The sequence below is a fragment of the Bos indicus x Bos taurus genome, chromosome 17 (assembly GCF_003369695.1).
Source record: "Bos indicus x Bos taurus breed Angus x Brahman F1 hybrid chromosome 17, Bos_hybrid_MaternalHap_v2.0, whole genome shotgun sequence".
Lineage (NCBI taxonomy): Eukaryota > Metazoa > Chordata > Mammalia > Artiodactyla > Bovidae > Bos > Bos indicus x Bos taurus.
In genome coordinates this window covers 14,919,623-14,941,500 of record NC_040092.1, presented here as the reverse complement: position 1 = coordinate 14,941,500, position 21,878 = coordinate 14,919,623, and the positions used below count along the sequence as shown (strand labels likewise).

Here is a 21,878-nt window from a genome sequence, read left to right as displayed (position 1 = left end):
CTGCAAAATGGAGATAATAATAGCACCCACCACCTAGGATTGTGGCAAGGATTAAGAGAGTTGCTAATAGAAAGTGCTGAGGAAACAAACATGGTACATAGAGAGGGCTAGGCAAGTGTTTGGCGTTTTTGTCATTTTAAATGCTAGAATCCCACTCAGAGGGTGAAAGGCTGACACCACGAGAAGAGAGACGGAGGGGAAAATGGACTCATAGTTCGTGCTCAGTTGGTGGCTCATTGCTCAGAATATCAAGGGACGGTCTCATGCTACTTTAATATTTACTCTTAAATTCTGGCACTAGCTTGCTCAGCTGATTTTGGACATGCTCCTTGCGTACAGGAGGCGACCACAGGGTCCCCAGGAAACCTGGCTTTAGATGTGGGATGGAGGTGGCCAGCCAAGAGGTCAGTTGGCTCAGGGGCAGTCAGTTTTTTGGGCCCCATCCTCTGCTCCAGGAGCAGGTCTGGCCTCCCTGACTTGGACCCAAACCCTCAGAGCCCACTCTGTCCCTCCCCCACCCATCTCTCACCTCTGTTGTGCCTCTGCAGGGGTTATCAGTAACTGGACCGATGAGCATCGCCTGCCGCCCTGCACCATCTTCCAGGCCTTCAAGTACTACCTGGACATCACGACGCCTCCAACGCCACTGCAGCTGCAGCAGTTTGCCTCCCTGGCCACCAGTGAGAAAGAGAAGCAGCGTCTGCTGGTCCTCAGCAAGGTGGGTCCCTGGCCTCATTCAATCCCACCACCTGCTCCTTGGAGAATTTTATGGTTCCCTCATGGCTCAGCTGGTAAGGAATCTGCTTGCAATGCAGGAGACCTGGGTTCGATCCCTGGGTTAGGAAGATCCCCTGGAGAAGGAAATGGCAACCCACTCCAGGATTCTTGCCTGGAAAATCCCATGGACAGAGGAGACTGGCAGGCCACAGTTCATGGGGTCGCAAAGGATCGGACGTGACTAAGCAACTTCACTTCTCCCTATGGTTATTGCAGCAGTGTTTCAGCAGATGGCAGCCTTGAGTGAGAGCTGCCACGGTCTAGTTTGCAGGTCACCATGTTAGCTAATCCATTTTGGCGGCTGCTGCTAAGTCACTTCAGTCGTGTCCAACTCTGTGTGACCCCATAGACGGCAGCCCACCAGGCTCCCCCATCCCTGGGATTCTCCAGGCGAGGCTAGACCTGGCCATCTCCCCTCCTTCTAACAAAGGTCTAACGGAACAGAAGAGCGACCCCATTGAACCTCTAAGTTCTCTGACGGCAGTAGAAATTGCTAACGCTTTTTTCTCCTTCCTTTGGAACCCTTATTATTGTTCAGTCGCTTAGTTGTGTTCAATTCTTTGTGACCCCATGGACCACAGCACGCCAGGCTTCCCTGTCCTTCACTATCTCCCAGAGCTTGCTCAAACTCATATCCATTGAGTCAGTGATGCCACCCAACCATCTTGTCCTCTGCCGTCCCCTTCTCCTCCTGCCCTCAATCTTTCCCAGCATCAGGGTCTTTTCCAGTGATTCAGTTCTTCACATCAGATGATAGTATTGTTCGTTTGATTCTCTACCTCCAGCCATTAAAACATATAAAAACAACTCTTAGTTCACGGACCATATGAGCAGGTGGTTTGTGGGCTAAAGTTTGCCACCACCTCATAGCTGTGTGATCTCTATATCCCTCAGTTTCCCCATCAATAAAATAGGGGTGACAATCAGGCTTATTTCATAATATCCTTGCAACAGTGAAAACTTGGCACAGGATAATTCCTGTGTAAGAGTTAACTATGACTACTTTTTAATTTCCCTTTTTCCCTGAACCTCCGCGAGCGAGCCTTCCTTGAAAGTTCGCTCCAGGGTCTGGCTGCAAGTTCCCTTCTGTCCCTGTCTGCGGTTCAGGGTCTGCAGGAGTACGAGGAATGGAAATGGGGCAAGAACCCCACCATCGTGGAAGTGCTGGAGGAGTTCCCGTCCATCCAGATGCCCTCCACCCTGCTCCTGACCCAGCTGTCCCTGCTGCAGCCTCGCTACTATTCCATCAGCTCCTCCCCGGACATGTACCCCGACGAGGTGCACCTCACCGTGGCCATCGTCTCCTACCGCACCCGAGGTGGGCAGAGGCGCTGGGAGAGCCCCCGGCTCTGCATTTCCCACCCTGCTTCCAAGGGCCCCTGAACACCTGCCTAAACCTCTGCCAAGACCCAAACCCTGGGGAGGAGACCCATCCCTGTCCAAGGTCAGGAAAACTGCGAGAAGGAACAGTGCAGAAAACTGCCCCCTTAGGCAGAGCCAGCTCTGTGCAGAATTAGGAAAGAAATGAGCTGTGCCTTTGGAAGCCTCTGCTCCCAAAGCCCGAGATGCCCTTTGCTCCCTTCCTCCCTTTGCACCCCAAGGTGGCAGCTAGAACAAACCACCACCCTCTCTTCCCTCGGAGAGGGGAGCTCTGTGCTCTGTGACACCCAGCTGGTTGTAGGGCAGCCAGATACCCTGACCTCTGTGCCTGTGTTTTCCATCCTTGGTAAAGAGGTGAAAATGCATGGTGCCTGGGAATTCCCTGGCGGATGGTTGGGACTGTAGGCTTTCACTGCTGGGGCCTGGGTTCAATCCCTGGTCGGGGAACTAAGCTCCTGTAAGCCACGAGGCACAGCCAAAGGAAAAAAAGTACGTGGTGCCTGAGAGAGTGCTGAGACCAGGGTCCTGGCAGGCCACAGAGAGCACATGGACCGAGGCCCTTGCAGTGGACAGGATTAGAATCCAGCCCGCCCCTACCCAGTGGTTTCACAGCCACGGGCCCACCCCAGCTTTACCATTTCCTTTTCGCCATCAGAGCAAGGGATCCAGACAGGGACCCCTAAGGCAGAAACTTGGCATCGGGGCTGTGAGCCTTCTGTGCTGAAGGATTGGGGAGGCCAGGGATGGGGCAGCGTGAGGGACAGTAGATGAGCCAGATCGCCTCGATTATCCTGTTAGATGGAGAAGGACCAATTCACCACGGCGTGTGCTCCTCCTGGCTCAACCGGATCCAGGCTGACGAAGTGGTGCCCTGTTTCGTGAGAGGGTGAGTAGCAAACGAAGAAAGAGAAGCAGCCATCCCAAATCTGCATCCTGAGGTCCTGAGATGGGGTGGGTGGGGCCAGTGGACCAGCCGGAAGGGTTCTAGAGAGGTGGCCGAGTCAGGCAGGACTGAGATCAACATTCAGCATCACTCCCAGCTGTTAGGCAACAGGCTCATGGGGGCAGAGCAACCTAGCAGGAGCTAAGCAAGTCCTCTAGTCAAATTCAGGTCAGTGCAACAGATATTTATCAAGTGCTTGTCCTGTGCTAGCTGGGGCCACTGCAGACAACCAGGCAAAGGCAGTTTTCAGCCTTAATGGAATTTTCAGGCCAATAAAATTTCTATCCGAAGCCTGCTGGCCACCCCATGTGTTCCCAGTTTCTTAGAGACCAGGAAGATTTAACCGCCCTCCCTGTCAACTACCTTGCCCTTCCAAACTCAGTTTTAAAGGATATTTCTGCCCTCAGGTAACAGTACTGTATTGTACACTTAAAAACACATTACAAGGATCAGTTTCATGTTAAGTGTTCCTACCATAATCAGTCAATCAAATAAGAAGAATATAGCCTTAAAAACATAAAAATTAAAAAATCATTGATATACCTGAGCTTAGGCCCTCTGTACTTACCTGCTTTGTCAACTGATAACTTCCCTACCTAAACCGTGGACTTGGACAGTCATTTTTCTCAGCTGTGAAGGGTAGAGTGGTCATGGTTTCGTCCACATAGCACCAGCACCAGAATCCCCTGGGGTGCTTCAAAAATGCTGAGTCCTGAGCCTAGACTTACTGCATTGCCAGCAATCTACACCCTCTTTGAACATCCCCATGTGATTCTTTTGTACGCTGACATTTGCAGCTCCCAGATTTGGAAAATCTCATAGATGGTTAATTCAGTGGTTCTCAGCCAAGGGTGATTTTGCCCCCCAGGAGCCCTTGGCAAAGTCTGGAGATATTTTTGGCTATCACAGCTGGAGGGTTCTCCTGGCTTCTAATAGATAGAGGCCTGGGCACTAGTCCGTATCCTACAGTGCACAGGACAGCCCCCATCTCTTGGTCGTGGGACTGTATACAGGGAACTATGCAGCCCCCAATGTCAGGAGGGCTGAGGTAGGGAAGCCCTGTATTTGATCCATCCCATTCCCTTTGTGGCTTAGCTCAGCAATGGGGATAATTAGAAAATGGAGCGATAGGCAGACCCTGAGGATTTCCTGTTTGGGGAAATTCTCCAAATTTATGGGACCTTCCAAACATGAAAAGGGCCACCTGACCCCAGTTGAAGAGCTTTAAGTCCCATTGTAGTTCCACCCAGGACAGCCATCTGGTTTACCTAAGATCCAACAGGGTTTTTCTTTTCTTTATTTTTAAATTTTTTTATTGGAAGATAATTGTTTCACAGTGCTGTTGCTGAGCTCAAATATGATCAAGAACTGTTGGATCTCTGTTGCTGTATACAGCAGAGATCCAACAGTTCTTGATCAGATTTGAACTCAGCCAGACTCCTGACTCTCCCTTCCTTGTCCAGAGCGCCCAGCTTCCACCTGCCCCAAAATCCCCAAGTGCCCTGTATCCTGGTTGGCCCAGGCACTGGCATCGCCCCCTTCCGGAGCTTCTGGCAGCAGCGGCAATTTGATATCCAACACAAAGGTGGGTTATGGTCCAGCAAGCACATGATTTCCTCCCCCTGGATCCTGGGAGGGCTGCCTGTATCCCAGCAGCCAGGAGGCATGTCCTGTTCTGTCTCCTTTGCATCACTGCCTGGGGAGGGACTGGGAATACTGTAGCAACCAGACCCACAGGTGAAGTTTATGGGGCAACTCAAGGGACCCATCCAAACAAGTCATCCACACAACTTGTTGCAAGGCCTGAAAGCCCATCCCCAGAAGACATTTCTGTTAAGACATTTCTGTTAACATTTCTGTTAAGCTAGGACCCCCATCTTAAAATGTACGCAGTCCTAGAAGGGGTGTGCATTAAGCCTTATCCAATGGATGTGTGTTTCTGGGATGGTTGCAAAGGCGGTTATTGAAGTGCAGGGTTTGCTGTGCGAGAAACACAACACGTCAGCTTTGGGAGGAGAGAGGAAAAAAAAAAAACCCACAGTTCTGACATGCATTAAACGGAGATTTACTGAGCATCTCATGGATGCCAAACACTATTGTAGGTGCTGGAGGCGTAGCAATGAACAAGACAGAAACAACTGGAAACACACACACACACTCTTGCCCAGTGGAATTGTCATTCTAGTGGAATAGCAAACATACATTCACAAAGTACAGTTGACCCTTGACAGACATGGGAATTGCGTGGGTCAACTTTCATGAAAATTTTTTTCCTTAAATCCGTGTATACCATCCGAGGCCAGCTGAGAGCCCATGGATGTGGAACCACAGATACAGAGGACCAGCGGGTTCGGGGGACCAACTATAGCATTGAGCATCAGTGGATTTTGGTATCGGGGTGGGTCCTGGAAGTGACCCCCTGGGATACCAAGGGACTTCACTATGTACTGGGCAGGGGTCTAATGTACATTTGCTTCTTAAAATAACCCTATGAGGTTGGATGCTGTTATTCCATTTTTCACATGGCGACACAGAGACATAGAAAGTTCATCCCTTGGCATCACACAGAGCTGGGATTTGAACCCAGGCAGTCTAGCTTCCAAGTCCGGGGGTTTGGTGCTACCAGTGTGGGGGAGGGGCAGAGGAACAATTGAGACCCAGAGAAAAGGGGTCTGCTGAAGCCTGAACACACATCACCTGCCTCCCTCAGTGTGTGCATGTGTGTGTGAGAGAGACAACACACATCCCCTGCCCCAGCGTCCGCACGCCTCTGCCCCTCTCACACGTGCTAAGGTTCCCAGCACCCTGGCACCCCCACATCGGGCATCAGAGCTGTCGGTGACAGGTTTCCCCACCCCCAGGAATGAGCCCCTGCCCCATGGTCCTGGTCTTCGGGTGCCGGCAGTCCAAGATAGACCACATCTACAGGGAGGAGACCCTGCAGGCCAAGAGCAAGGGGGTCTTCAGAGAGCTGTACACAGCCTACTCCCGGGAGCCAGACAAACCAAAGGTAAGCCCCAGCCCATCACGCACGTGTGCACGCACACTCTGCTCCTGAACACCCTCACCCCTTCTGAACTCTCCTCCCTGACATTGCTCTGAACTTCAGGAAGCATGAAGCATAAACATGCGATCTAAAATATTTAACAGTCCATACTCTGTCATGCCACTTACATGAAATATCCAGAACATCCAGATCCATAGAGACAGAGGCTGATTTGTGGTCCCCAGGGCCTGTGGGAAGTGGGGAATGGGGAGTGACACTTATGGGTACAGGGTATCCTTCTGGGGCAGAGGGAAAGCTTGGGTGGTTGTTCAATACCACGAATGTGCTCAATCCCACTGCGTCGGGCTGCACACTTTAAAACACACCTGCATTTTACATTATGTGTTTTTTATCACAATAAAAATATTTACAAAATGAATTAAAAGGGACTTCCCTGGCGGTCCAGTGGTTAAGACTCCGTGCTTCCAATGCAGGGGACACAGGTTCAATCCCTGGTCAGGGGACTAAGATCCCACATGCCTCAGGGCCAAAAAATAAACTTTTAAAATAATTAAATACGAATTTTTTTAAAGTTAAAGAGCACCCCCCCCCCAATAAAAAATTAAACAGCCCATAAGAGGCACTCCAAGTCAGAGTGGACACGGGCTACAAGACAGGGGCACATCCCTGCTGGATCTTGGGGAACTTCAACTGGACCCCCAGGCGCATCCCAGGAAAGGACCCAGGACAGCCGGGGAAGGGGGTGCCCAGAGGGTCTGGGCAGCAGCTACTGGACACCTGGCATGAGAGTTCATCAGTGTCTCAGCAGCTGGCACGGTCGTGCCTAAAAGTACCAGCTGAACACCAGGCTCGCCTCGGGGAAGCTTCCTGAACAACCCAGAAAATTCTCTAGAGGCTGCACTGGACACCCCTTTTGCCCACCTGATATTCCCTTAGCCCACCATTTATCCCAGCAATTCCTGCAGCAGCTGGCTTTGCTCGGGTGTCACCTGTGAGCCCCTCCCCCATCTGCTGTCTGTCTGGGGCTTCTCCAGCACGTGGGCATAGGATGCCTGCAGTACCAGCCCCACACCTAGAGGTGCACGGGTCTAAACAGCCCCGGGGTGACCACTGGCCATGGGAGAGAGGAGCTGGTAGAGAACACCCCACTCTTACGCCTCCGGCGGACAGCTCTGGGCGTGGGCAGTATGGCTCCCTCCAGGGTCCTCAGCAAAGGCGAGCTGCAGCAGAGGCGCAGCTCATCACTCTCTCAGATGGATGGTCCCTCTTCCCCTGCTTCACTCTTCCCAGTCCCCTGCATCTCTGCACAAAACACAGACCTGCCCCCAAGCACCTGGGTCAGGCTCTGTTCCCAGGGTGGTGGGGGAGAGGGGTGAGCTCCACAGCCTGGCTCCTCCTCACCAGTCGTCCCGCTCCCCACCCCACCCCTAACACCCCGCAGAAGTACGTGCAAGACATCCTACAAGAGCAGCTGGCGGAACCCGTGTATCGAGCCCTGAAGGAGCAAGGGGGCCACATCTACGTGTGCGGGGATGTCACCATGGCGGCCGATGTCCTCAAAGCCATCCAGCGCATCATGACGCAGAAGGGCAAGCTCTCTGTGGAGGACGCTGGTGTGTTCATCAGCAGGCTGAGGGTGAGTGATGGGCTGGCTCCTGGGAGCCCTTTTCTGGCATCCTGTCTCCTCTTCCTCATCTTACCTGTCTCAGTGACTCAGGGGACCCATGATGACATCCCTGCTCCCATCTTCCCATTTATGACTGGGGGTAGAGGACGCAGGTGATCCCAAACCATAGTAGAGAAGGAAAGATAGCTGGGCATGCAGTGTGTATATTAAATAGAATGGGGAGCTGTGATGTATGAAAATGACAAAGCGGGTGGGCCACTAGTAGTTAGAAACAATCACAACCCAACCATTCCTGTCCCCAGTACCAAGCTGCAGGACTGCCCTGGGCAGTTGTGCAGGTTGGCCACTGCACAAAAGTATTTGTCCAAAGGGGGCAAGTAGGGGATGAAAGTCACCACCAGGCCTGGCCTCCCAAGCAGCACGCCTTGGCATGGAACTGTGTTCCTCCCAGAAGGAGGGGTGTCTTTTCCTAATTTGCAAAAAGGCCAGTAGCAGCCCAGGAAGCAAAGTCCCAACTCTGTGGTCAACTGCCCCAAATAGAATAAACTAAGTCCCAGGCCTCCACAAAGCTCCAAATGTGACCCCATTCTTCTCCCTGCTTCCCTAAATGAGCAGCAATCAAACATTTTCACAGAGGAAGCCCTTGCTCTAATTCTGATACGAAACTCCTACTGCTGCTGCTAAGTCGCTTCAGTCGTGTCCAACTCTGTGCGACCCCATAGATGGCAGCCCACCGGGCTCCCCCGTCCCTTGGATTCTCCAAGCAAGAACACTGGAGTGGGTTGCCATTTCCTTCTCCAATGCGTGAAAGTGAAGTCGCTCAGTCATGTCCGACCCTCAGCGACCCCATGGACTGCAGCCTTCCAGGCTCCTCCATCCATGGGATTTTCCAGGCAAGAGTACTGGAGTGGGGTGCCATTGCCTTCTCCTAGGTTAAAACAATGACGACAGCTTTCCAGTAGAAATGCCAGAGCACCCTGGAGAGAGGCAGAGTCCCCTACCACTCTGTCTCGTTGCTATAAGTCCTTGGGACACATTTTCATAGATTCTGCAGAAGAAGGTCGAAAAACCACTCCAACTTAAAATGAAGCCACTCTACAGATGGGAAAGTTTCTTCAAAACCTTTGGGACTATGGATGCCAGAAACTCTGCTCAATGCATATTCCCCAAACACCGCCTTTCCTCAGTGAGGGGTGGCGGGGGGGGCACCTTACCCCCTTGTTAAATTCTCAGTGACACCGCCCTATGGGGTCTCCTTAATGCCCATCCCTCAGTTCTGCCGAAGGAGCTCCAGTGGCTCCAGAAACCCTTGGATGCCCCAAGTTCATCCTCACTCATGGTGTTTCTCGACTTTTCTTTTTTGTTTGTTTCTGGGCAAAGCTGAGCTAAGATACTCATCATCAGATAAACTATGTCAGGAGAAGTCTCCACTTTAGCAACCATGGTGTTCCCTGAGTGCTAAGCGGACGCTTTGGCCTTTCTTCCATCTCTGCTGGTCTCTACTGACGGTGACGTTTCACACTAAACCCAGCCGTGCCCCAGATCTGAACTGGCAGGAACAAGGAGGAGGGAGGAAATGGGGAAATGAGCTAAGGTTTCCCCTGGAGCCCCTCAGCTCTTCTGTCCTTAGCACCCGCAAAGCAGCAGCACTCTCTCTGGGTGGGAACAGAAGTGTTTGTTGCCAGCTGGGCTTAGACCCCATGCCCTACAGGGCAGAGGCTCTTGCTAAAACACAGTCTCGGAGACCAGAGGGGTCTCCAGGGGCCCTGAGTTACATCTCATTTCTTTTCTCTTTCTTTGGCCATGGTGCAGGGCTTGCAAAACCTTAATTCTCTGACCACGGATGAACCCAGGCCCCTCCAAGGAAGCACTGAATCCTAACCGCTGAGCCACCAGGGAACTCCCTGCGCCCAGTGTCTTCAGGAACCATCTTCTCCACGGATGTTCCATTCCAGGATGTCCGTGTGTCCACCCTTCTCCACTCCCTCAGCTGGCATTTGGAATCTGATCCCTGCTTGTTTCTGTTGCCTAGGATGACAACCGCTACCATGAGGATATTTTCGGGGTCACCCTGCGCACATATGAAGTGACCAACCGCCTTAGGTCTGAATCCATTGCCTTCATTGAGGAGAGCAAGAAAGACACCGATGAGTAAGCCGGCTCCTTCCCAGGGGTGAGGGGCGGGCAGAGCCCTGACAGACAGAGATGTCTGACTCCGTTGACCATGGCTTTCCCACGCTGGGGGCCCAGACCAGCAGCATCGGCATCTCCTGGGAATGTGTTACAAATCCAAATTCCCAGGCTGCCCCAGCCCTGCTGAATCTGAATCTCTGGGGTCAGGGCACCGAGCAGTTGGTGTTTTTATGACCCCTGCAGGGCATTCTGAGTTCCCCTCAAGTGTGGGAACCCTGGCTGTGGATGTCAGCTTCCACTGGGGCACCCCCAAGTTGAGTGATGGCTCTCGCCACTGCAAGATGTGTTCCTATTCGCTGCTCCTAGGGTTTATACTACCTCTCTCACCCCTCAAATGCTGCTGGCATTCTCATGGATGCAAATTTCAATCGCTATTATTTTGATGATTCCATTTGTCCTCTAGAAATTGCTGGAGATGGTCTGAGGTACCACACAACCGGGATTGAGCATAACTCTTTAAGCCTTACATTAATGCCATGACACATCACCCCTGATTGTAAGCTCACTCCCTGCATCGTCTGCCTCAAAACCACCACCAAGCTCCCTTCAAATTAGGTGGGAATTCAGTTGCCTTGTTTTCAGGAGGCTAGGGCACACACATTCCATTTCATAAGCTTCCTCATTGTCTTCCCCCTTATGACAACACGGCAGTCTTGAAAACATACTTTGGTGTCTCTCAAGCTGACATTATTGCCTTGAAGATCACAGCTCATCCTGGCTTATTGTGTGGCTGAGCCAGGCTCCTTCATCTTTTCATTGATTCATTCTTCATTCACTCAAGATGAGTCCCACCCGGGTGCCAGGGCCTGTCCCAGTCACTGGAGCTGCCAAGGAAGTGAAAGAGACGAAGTCCAGAACTCAGGAGCTTTTCTCTGAGTCTCTTTAAGGAAACAGAGCAGCCTTGCTCCTCTGGCACTAACTCCCTCCCCACTTCTCCTCCTACAGGGTTTTCAGCTCCTAACTGGACCCTCTTGCCCAGACGGATGGCAGGGTGGCCGCCCCATTGCACTCGGCCGGGGTGGCTGCTTTTGTGAGCACGGACACTGCTGAACCTTCCCTTCAGGCACCCCCACGTGGCCCCCGCTCTGCCTCTCGTCCCGTCGCTGTGTCCTGGTCCTCCTCTCCCAGGTTCTCACCTCTCAGTGGTTTCCCGGCCCACTTGGGTTTTCTCCTTGAGTTTTCGTGCTGCAGTGCAATGCCTTTATAATCCGCAGTGGCTCTTACGAAACCATCTCCCCACCCCCGCCTCTTTCTCTCTGTCTTTCCGACAAGGGCAAATCACCGGTGACAAAACCACTGGAACGTGGGCAGGGCTCGGGTTAGGGTGTTTTCTGGGGTTTGCCCTGGAGAGGCTGCAGGGACCAGATAGAAGAGTTTTTTGAGCTAGTCCCTCAGCCATTCGAATCCCACCCAATCCTTTTTATGATGACGTTCCGGTCGTGCGTGTGTGTGTGTGTGTGTGTATGTGCGTGCGCAGGTGTGATGGGCCTGGGTCTCCCTCTGTCCTCTTACCTGTGTAAGCATGTCGCCTCCAGACCCTCGGTGCCAAGAAATACGCCCCAACCCGTATTGGAGCCTCACACATCCATAATTAAGGGTCTGTGCTAGCATACCTGAAACACGTGGACGCATCCTAATTGTCCTGGTTATAAAGGGTCAGGGCATGGAGGTGGGGTTTGATGACCAAGGGGGAAATCCCTAGTGAAAGGGGGCATTAGATGCATTCAGGTAGTGGCACCAGTTAGCGGAGCTCTTGGGGGGAGGTTAACCCATCTGATGGACTGGGCAAACCCACTTCCCAGCCCCACCCACCCCAGCCAGGATCACTTAATTGGCCCTCTCGGGCACTCTCACCCAAGACCCGAAGTAACATCGTCCAAGGGAATGAGCTGGAAATAAGGGTCTTCCTGTCTTTGCCTCTGGGTAACTTTGGAAACATTACTTGTTGCTTAATTTCCCCTAATCGTAATGTTATGAAGCTAAAAAGTGTGAATGGATCAAACTTTAAAGTTTTGAAAACTGGAAACAATATCAAGGAAGAATATCACTTTTTTTTTTTTTTAATTCTCCCACATGGAGCTTGCTATTTCACCCCTGGGGGTAAAGTAATGGAAGCCAGTGAAGGCAGATCAGGTTGGAGAGGGAATCTGTCACGAGGCATCTAATGGCTTCCTCTACAGCCAGGGTGGGGAGGATCTGCCTTCATGCTTTTGGTCTTCTAAAAGAGATTCCCCCCATTTTTTAAGCTGATAGGATCATCTTGACAAATGATTCTCAACTCAGATAAAAAAAAAGGCAGCAAAGTCATTGGCAGGCATCAGGGTGGGTACCGTTTCTCCCAGGCAGACAACCTGCTGAATTCACCTTCTCCGAGGAAATGGGATGGAAAGGTCCCTTTCTACACTTACGCACTAAAAGTCAATGGTAGGCAGTGCCCAGAGACAGCTGATGCTCCCAAGAACCCCTTCCCCAAGGTTGAAAGGCAGTCAGCCAGTTTGGAACTTCCGTCTTATTTCATTTTGTCTTGTCCTACAGAAAGCTAGCCCTTTTCTTTCTATACAGCGCACGAGCATTTCTTTCTTTCTTCTCTGCCAAAGGGAGAGAGCCCTGGCCCTCTCTGGAAGGGCCTTAGATCTGGATGCCAGAGGTGTCCCCAGGAGGTGCCCTTAAAGACAAAGGGTAAACTCTGTCTCCCTTTTTCCACCCTTCCCGGCAGCCCCCGCTGGTGTCATATCCCTGGCGCTCGGAGTTCGACTTCATGCCAGTTCTGATTACCCTGCCTGCCTTTAATCCCGTTTCCTCCCACTCAGGCTTCCATGGTACAGAGACCAAGTGCTCAGCATGCTCGGCTGACCCTCTCTGACCTGGAGGGAAGCCCATTCTAAACCCTTTCTTTCCTGCAAACACGATCCTGGCTAGTAGCTCTCCTCCCAGCAGCTTTCTTTCTAGCCGTTTGAGCCCTTTGGAGATAGCTCCTAAGATGTCACTAGCTTCTGGGGGACTGAACTGCTGTGTCCGACCGCCATCACAGAGAAATGAACCAGTGCTCCCCTTTCCAAATCAAGTTTTATGTACAAATGCTTTTCCATCGCCGGATAAATACTTAAGAGCACTTATTTCCATGCCAGGCACATTCCTCATATAGCCCTGGTCATCTAGTAGCAGGAAGGGCGAGGGAAATAGCATCTTGTTTTATCAGATAGCCTAAAGAAGTAATCATATCACCAGGATTTATCTTTCTTCCCAAGAACGATTGTTTGGTTTGGTTTTTAAGTAAGTATCTTTCAACCCTCAACACAAGCTGATTCATAACTGCTGTCTAGAGGACAGGAGATTAGTCTGATGTGTGTCTCTCATTTGACAGAATTCTCTGATACCCAAAGCCTCGCTGTAATGAGCCCATCAAGAGGCAGGAGTGGAACCCTGATTTCAGGCTCAGCTCTGATCCACAGTAGCTAAACACTGCCCTCTTGTGGTGCTGTGAGGTTCAGTCCCAGTAGCCTGCAAATTTGGGTGTTAACAATTAGTGAGCAAAAATGGGGTTGACTGGGCATTTGATTTGGCAGGGGGGAGGTTCATCCTAGTTACAGGGCTATTATTTCTCCCTCCCTCTCGAGCTGGCCAGAAGTAGCTCCAACTCGATTTAACAAAAGTGAGTTTGGCCTGGAGGGACACGAAATCCCCTGCCACAGGGAAGTGGAACGGTCATGCTCCCTGGTTGTCACTGTGAATCCTATTCCTATGGTTGTGCTGCAAAAGAAGCAGAAGTCATTAACCTCCCAAAGAGGATACAGGCTTCCCCTTGGCTTCTATGGAGTGAGACAGTCAGGTGTCTTTGCTTTGGGGGCAGTGCTTCAGACCCACCGAAGTGGAGTTTTAAAAGCAGTCCTGAGTCCGAACAGTAACTCTGCCATCATTTCTGCGGACAGCCCTGAGCTGGTGACCTAATCTTTCTGAGTCTGCATATCCCCCTTTATCACAAAGTGGACTAAATGCGATAATGTCCAGAAAATGCCCCAGTTGCCATACCTGGCCCATGATAAGCAATAGAATTTTGTTTCACTTAATCGGTGTCACATCTTACCTCTCCAGTATCCGGAAGACACAGTCAAGTGTACAGAGCAAACCACAGTTCCTCTCTTACAGAAGGTTGGGATCTGTGATGCAGAGACACAGGTCTTAGAATCAGTGTTCAGATCTGGGGTTTGAGTGATCGCCAGGATTCCCCCGGCAGGTTTGGGGAAACGAGATTGCCAGGATGTAGGAGGTCGGGGGTGGGGGGTGAAGCATGGATGGAGAGCAGGCAGGATGGATCAGGTCTGGCTTCTGACATAGCCTGGCTTTGGGAGGCTGAGGAAGATGGAGGTATGCAGCAGAGACAGGCAGGGAATGGATGGAATTTTGTCAAGGGATTTTGTCTTTATTTGGTAGGCAACACGGAGTCCTTAGGAGTGTTTCTTTTTTAAGAGGAAGATGAGCTGATGGGAGTTATGCTTGGAAAAAAATGTTCTGGCTACAGCATACAGCATAGACTGCTGACCTGTTGAACTATTGGCTAGTTATTGCAGAAACCCAAGACTTGAATGAGGGAAGGGGCAGATTATAGCGATAAAGACATTCCAGGGGTTGAATTACCAGGACCTGGACTCCGACCTGTTGTGGACAAAGAGAACAAAGGCAGAGTCAAGAGTCTTGCCTCTAGGCTGAGAAACAGGTCTCGGGAGGAAAAAACAGGCTCCAAAGAGAACTGAGTTTTCAGAGGTGACAGAGCCAGGTTCCCCCCACCCCAAGTCAACAGGGTGGATCCTCCAAGGTCCACACCTAGATGGGCAGAAAGAGAACTGACCCCAGGCCACCAGACATCGGCCCGAGAACACAGGAATTTCTTGCCAGACACACTCTTTGCAGCCACCTGCTTGGGGCTTCCAAAAGGAGGTCAGGTTTTGCCCTAAGTCAGGTTTGCCACAAGCAAGATTCTCTGACCCAGATCACGGTGCCAGAATGATTATCCGCAAGCCGATGTCTGGACTCCTCACCACCATGGCTCTGGTCCCTTTTAATTCATGCCATTTGGAAAAGTGTGGACTTAAGATCTTAGGCTGGCCATGTTCCCTTGTATATTTCCATTGCCCCTGCCACCAATATCCAGCATGGCGCTGTGCCCTCCTTACCCTCGAAGCCTGCTGTCTGAATAGGCACGTTAATCTGAGACCACCTGCCAGAGACAAGGAAAAAGAAATATTAATCTGGGCTTCCCTTGGGACCTGCCCACATTCCCTGTCTTCTCCCAGCCCTCTCCTGCATCTAAGTGTGCCATTCGACTCAAGAATGAAAGGCCAAAAGCAGGGATGGAGGATAAAGAATCTGAGAGGCTGTGAAAGCAACTCTGCCCCCCTCCCTAGGGACTCAACAGAGATGGTCCCCACAAACCTGAAGCCTTGGGGACTAATGCAGCCTGGCCTTTCCTCTTTCTCCCACACCCTCCCGGACCTTGGTCCACCTGCCGGTCTCTGCCTGACGGCACAAACACACTGATGTGTCTCAGATCCAAGGACTCAGGTAAACTCTTACGCCAGGAAAGCAGGAACTGTTTGCAGGGGGAAGAGGGGGAGGTCTGTTCTCTATTAATACTGTCTGAGTCGTGTGCATGGGAGGTGATTGGGAGTAAACACACCTCGGCATGTTTCTGAATTCGCTATTTCCTAGAATATCTGAGCAAGCAGGGCATGTGTGTCTGGTCCCAAGCAGAGACCATTCTTAAGCAGGTGGCCCTGGCAGGTGGGAACAAATCTGCCCAAAGATACAGCTTTCCAAAGTCTTCTAGAAATTGGCTCCAGGACATCAAAGTGCCCAGACTTGGCTCCTAGGAGATGCTTGGAGGCTCTAGTCCAGAGTCCGTCAACCTCAGTACTGTTGGCATTCAGGGCTGGAGAATTCTTTTTTTTTTTTTAATTTTTTTATTTTTTAACTTTACAATATTGTATTGGTTTTGCCATATATCAACATGAATCTGCCACAGGTATACACGTGTTCCCCATCCTGAACCCTCCTCCCTCCCCATACCATCCCTCTGGGTCGTCCCAGTGCACCAGCCCCAAGCATCCAGTATCGTGCATCGAACCTGGACTGGCGACTCGTTTCATATATGATATTATACATGTTTCAACTTTGGGTAGGGGGCTGCCCAGGGCTTTGTAGGATGTTGGCCAGCATCCCTGGCCTCCACCCACCCACCCGACGCCCCCGAAAGTTGTGACAACCAACTGTGTCTTCAGACCTTGCCAGATGAACCCTGGGGACAACAGACTCTCTACCGGCTGCCCCAGGCCTCCTTACCATCCACCTTCTGGAATAAGCGAGGCATTTCTCAGCCCGCTGGTTTTCCTTCCATTATCTGCTGCCCAACAGAGACTCGAAGGATTTCAAGAGGAAATGGAAAAGTACGGTTTCACCAACTCCCTCCCAGGACAGAAAGATGACAGTCCCGATTCAGTAAGATGCTGTGCCCTTGGCGTCCAATTCGGACGAAGACTCACGGAGGCCCAGTGCCCCCCCGTGCCCACCCCCTCCCTGCCTCCACCCTTCTGTCCTTGCTGTCGAGTTGTCGTTGTGATTGTAAGACCCACTCTGGGCTCAGCAGTGGTTTTCCAGGCGGCGCCGGACGGGTTTGTGGGTGGGGGTCGCCCTGTGTCGCTGGGCAGGTGGTGGGTTTCTGTTCTGGGTCTGGGGAGCTGGGGAGGTGGGCCGAGCGGGTGTCGTCGCCTCTCACCACACTACACCGTCAGAAACTCGGACCTCCCCCTACCTCTGAGCTCTCGATGCTGCTAATGCCGCCAAGTGTCCCGTGCGCTCCAGCACCTTCCCAGAACGCGCTCTGCGAGGTTGTCCAGGCTGTACTCGCCGCATGCTGTTCTTCTGTATCATTCTTCTAATTTGATGAAATTCAACAAAAGTCTATTTATGCCTGTTTGCATCATGGTCAAAATATTAAAAAGTGGACTCAACTCAACTGGCTGTGGTCTTTTGTTTGACTGGCCTAGAATTTCTCACGCCTGTTGCCCACTGCGTGCGGCTGGCCGGGTGCCCCAGGAAGCCCAGTCTGAGATAGAGGTGGCAGGAGGCTGATGGGTGGGGATGGGGCAGGGAGGGAACCTGAGCTGCCACGTTGTCTCAACAGAAACTTCCGCCAACCCTGCCGGGAATTCTGAAGATGGCCTTGCAGGGCTGTCCCCAATGTAGGACAAGGAGCCCTGGCGCTCTGCAGCTGAAGCCATCTCCCAAGGGCATGAGGGCGTTCTCAGGGTCCAGAGGAAGAGCTGCGGACTCCTGACACATATCTGGAGGGCAATTCTCAGTGTCCTGTCCACCCTCCTCCCGACCCCTTTGCCCCTATCACAGCTGCATCCCTAGAAAGGACCCCAAAGGGAGAGTACCACCTTCTCCCTCAGCCCCCTCTCCCTGTACACACGAGCCTGAGGCCCTGAACCTAATTCCCAGCTGACTTCAGACTCGATTCCGAAAGGAAGAGACTTCCAAAGCAATAAAAGGGGACATCCCCATCAGTCCAGCAGTTAAGACTTTGCCTTCCAATGCAGGGGATGTGGGTTCAATCCCTGGTCTGGGAGCTAAGATCCTACATGCCTCTTGGCCGAAAAAACAAAAGATAGAAACAATATTGTAGCAAATTCATCAAAGACTTTAAAATTGGTCCACATTAAAAAAAAAAAAAAGCATATAAAGGACAGATGAAAAGAAGCAACCCCAAATACCCTGACAGAGTGGCTACTATGAAAGGATCAAGTGAATGGTGGCCTTTATCAAGCCCTTTTGAACATGGCCATTAGATGCTGTGGCCAGTTTGACCTTCACACCTATTTCCCAGTCAAAAAGCATAAGCTATTAGATACTCAACCTTTTAAATTACAAGGTTATTTATCCAACAGCAAAGATACCCTTAACACTGTTCCTGGCTCTTCTGCCCCATCTCTGAGCCTCAGGGCCAAGTTCAAACAGGAGATGCTGATCAGCAAGGAAGCAGAAAGTCATCACTCGATCCACACTGCCCTTCAGAAATGAAGTAAAATAATGGCTAACAGTTATCACGTGCCAGTCTTTACAAGAATACTCTGACATGTTACCTTTGCTCTCCGTACTTTAAAACTTGAGAAACTAAGGCAAGAGCTTGGGGCTTTCTTGGTGGCTCAAATGGTAAAGAATCTGCCTGCAATTGAACCCGGAGGCCTAGGTTCAAACCCTGGGTCAGGAAGAATCCCCTGGAGAAGGGAATGGCTACCCACTCCAGTATTCTTGCTTGGAGAACTCCATGGAGAGAGAAGCCTGGTGGCTGCAGTCCGTGGGTTCACAAAGAGTTGGACACGACTGAGTGACTAACGTTTTCACTTTCAAGGCGAAAGCAGCTCAACCAGTCAACACAGCCAGTAAGTATTAGAAATGGAGTTTGAGCCCAGACCGTCCGGCTTGAGAATCTGCATTTTTAACCACCACCTGGTTTCAGACAAAAAAAAAAAAAAAATTGCTGCCTGCCATTTCAGTGGAAAAAGCAATGGCACCCCACTCCAGTACTCTTGCCTGGAAACTCCTATGGACGGAGGAGCCTGGTAGGCTGCAGTCCATGAGGTCTCTCAGACACAACTGAGCAACTTCACTTTCACTTTTTACTTTCATGCATTGGAGAAGGAAATGGCAACCCACTCCAGTGTTCTTGCCTGGAGAATCCCAGGGACGGAGGAGTCTGGTGGGCTGTCGTCTATGGGGTCACACACAGTCAGACACGATTGACGTGACTTAGCAGCAGCAGCAGCCATTTCAGTAAACAAAGACTGTTCCTGCCATTCCTGTATAAAAAACTGGACAACCTGCCCCTCCCCCTCAGCACACCCAGATGGGGAGTCAGGACGGAGATAACCAGGATGCTGGCCCTAGATAGTTGCTGCTGCTAAAAGATACATATTCAAGGAATAATTTCAGTGCATCTAGATTCTTAGATCTTCCCATGCATAGAACAGCACTAAAATCATTAACTTCAGAGGGCTTGGTTTTTATGCATGTGTGTGACTAGCAGTAATCTTTTGATGTTCCACTTCATGTCCATTTGTCTTCAGCAAAAATGTCTACATACCCCAGCTTCCCCCTTTCTTCTCTGGAACAGTTCCTCAGACCAATCTGAGATGTTGCCTTTCCCAGGCTAGAGTTCTCAACAAGGTCCCACGTAAAACATAATTCTTAATTTTCAGTTCAGTTCAGTTGCTCAGTTGTGTCCACCTCTTTGCAACCCCATGAACTGCAGCACACCAGGCCTCCCTGTCCATCACCAACTCCAGGAACCTACCCAAACTCATGTCCATTGAGTCGGTGATGCCATTCAACCATCTCGTCCTCTGTCATCCCCTTCTCCTCCTGCCTTCAATCTTTCCCAGCATCAGGGTCTTTTCAAATGAGTCAGCTCTTCGCTTCAAATGGCCAAAGTATTGGAGTTTCAACTTCAACATCAGTCCTTCCAATGAATACCCAGGACTGATCTCCTTTAGGATGGACTGGTTGGATCTCCTTGCAGTCCAAGGGACTCTTAAGAGTCTTCTCCAGCACCACAGTTCAAAAGCATCAATTCTTCTAAGCTCAGCTTTCTTTATAGTCCAACTCTAACATCCATACATGACTCCTGGAAAAACTATAGCCTTGACTAGACGGACCTTTGTTGGTAAAGTAACGTCTCTGCTTTTTAATATGCTGTCTAGGTTGGTCATAATTTTCCTTCCAAGGAATAAGCATCTTTTAATTTCATGGTTGCAGTCACCATCTGCAGTGATTTTGGAGCCCCCAAAAATAAAGTCAGCCACTGTTTCCACTGTTTCCCCATCTATTTGCCATGAAGTGATGGGACCGGATGCCATGATCTTGGTTTTCTGAATGTTGAGCACTCTCCTCTTTCACTTTCATCAAGAGGCTCTTTAGTTCTTCTTCACTTTCTGCCATAAGGGTGGTGTCATCTGCATATCTGAGGTTATTGATATTTCTCCTGGCAATCTTTTAGGTTGTGCCTTTTTTTTTCCCCCAGTTGACACAGTGCTGCTACTAAGAGACTGTCACAGTTCAAATCCCGGCTCCTCCACTTCTGAGCTGTGCAACTTTGGATAAGTTGCCTAACCTCTCTGTGCCTTCATTTCTTCACTGTAAAATAGGTTGTGATGATTTTGACTTCATTGCCTTTCGATGGGATTAAATGAATTGATATATACAACACACACAGAACATAATGGCATGGAATGGAATAGAATAGGACAGAATAGAATAGTCCTATACATGAGTAAACTAGCTCTGGTTCCTTCCAACTTTCTCATCGCTTTTCTATATGTATTTATTTATTTGTTGCTGTGCTAGGTCTTCATTGCTGTGTGTGGGCTTTCTCTATTTGCAGCGAGCAGGGGCTACTCTCTATCTGTGGTGTGCGGGCTTCTCATTGTGGAGGCTTCTCGTTGCAGAGCACGGGGCTCTAGGGCACGTGGGCTTCAATAGTTGTGGCTCAGGGGCTCCAGAGCACAGGCTCAGTAGTTGTGGCAAACGGGCTTAGTTGCTCCATGGCATGTGGGATCTTCTGGAACAGGGATTGAACTCGTGTCTCCTGCATTGTCAGGCGGATTCCTAACCACTGGACCACCAGGGAAGTCCCAGTCCTTTTTTCTTATTGAAACTCAAAACAGCCCCATCTCGTTGCTGTTTGCCATTTGACACTTAGGTGCTGGGTTTCCCAGACCACCTGCCATCACGGGGCCACTGGTTTTAAAAGCCAAATCCTTGCCCTCTCCCCACACCTGCTCACTAGTGCTTGCTGGGGATTTAGGTTTGACACCGCTGCATTTTTAACCAGTTCCTCCATGTGACCCGTACACACACTGGAGTTTTGACAGGCCCAGCCTCAAGAGGTGGCTGAGGACAATTTAACATTTATGTGCCTCCCGGCTGGGGTGGCTTCTGTTGCCTGGCAACCAGGTGAAAAATCCAAGTTTACACCAAAACAGAACCTTCCCAACCACAAATCAAAAGGAGAAGGGGGCGGGAAACAAGTGGGGGAAGGAAAAAAAGGAATTTTGAGTTACAGCAGATCAATAGAGAATATGGGCTTCGCAGTCAGTTGAATAGTAAAAAAATGTACTTCTTCTGTTTTTCATTGTACCCTTTGCAAAACCGCTGAGGAAGCAAAAAACAGGGAACGTGTTTACAATCAATACAGAGCTTAACCCACATCAGTAGAAGGAAACCACTTTAGTAATAACCTCTGGAGGAAAATAAGATTAAGTTAATCAAATAGCAGAAGATTAAAACCAGAGTAAACAGTAAATTAGTAAAGTGATTTTTTTTTTTTTTTTAGATGCAAATCTTTTAGATTACTAGACCAGGGTAGGGGCAGGGTGAGAGGACACGGGTAGATGGATCTCCTGGCTTCTTGGCATCTTCGTTTTCTCGGCTGGAAGTCAGGGTTGAGGTTGGAAGTTGATGCTGGAAGCCTCACTCTCTCCTCCCTAATTTACTGTTTCCAGGAATTTTGAGATCTTCAAGGGTGATGAGTCCCACGTGCCATAAGGATATATTGGGGAAAATAAACTGTTAAAGGCAAGAAAGCCTCTAAGACACACTACCAACTCAAGGTGTAGTATCTGTGGCATTAAGCAGTGAGTAACTGAATCAGTTCTGTTTTGAAGGCTTTGAAAAGAATCACTAATGGAAATATAGTTATTAGCAGAAAAGCCTCAGGGAAAATCTGTAGGGAGAGACACCTGTTCCTTGTTCCTCCAAGCGGGTGCTAATAACGTCGCCTTCCTTGAAAAGCGCACGCTGCCTCCAGAACTTTCTCTTTCAGCCCGCTTCGCCTTTGCGCAAAGGCATTTGGGACCACCAGGGGCCAAGGCGGGAAGACCAACCCCTCTGGCCAGCGC

At 50.4% G+C, this 21,878-nt stretch overlaps 1 protein-coding gene across 2 annotated transcripts in view; it reads left to right on the top strand.

The window, feature by feature from the left end:
• NOS1 (nitric oxide synthase 1) overlaps window positions 1-16,934 on the top strand; it is a 195,319-nt gene extending 178,385 nt beyond the window's left edge. For both annotated transcript variants that reach the window (XM_027566713.1, XM_027566712.1), the window contains 8 exons: window positions 549-718; window positions 1,885-2,095; window positions 2,956-3,043; window positions 4,564-4,685; window positions 5,962-6,110; window positions 7,549-7,743; window positions 9,767-9,885; window positions 10,873-16,934. In XM_027566713.1, coding sequence (XP_027422514.1) covers window positions 549-718; window positions 1,885-2,095; window positions 2,956-3,043; window positions 4,564-4,685; window positions 5,962-6,110; window positions 7,549-7,743; window positions 9,767-9,885; window positions 10,873-10,888 — 1,070 coding nt within the window. In that variant the 3' untranslated portion in view covers window positions 10,889-16,934. The remainder of the gene's footprint in view (window positions 1-548; window positions 719-1,884; window positions 2,096-2,955; window positions 3,044-4,563; window positions 4,686-5,961; window positions 6,111-7,548; window positions 7,744-9,766; window positions 9,886-10,872) is intronic.
• Window positions 16,935-21,878: the final 4,944 nt, after the last annotated feature.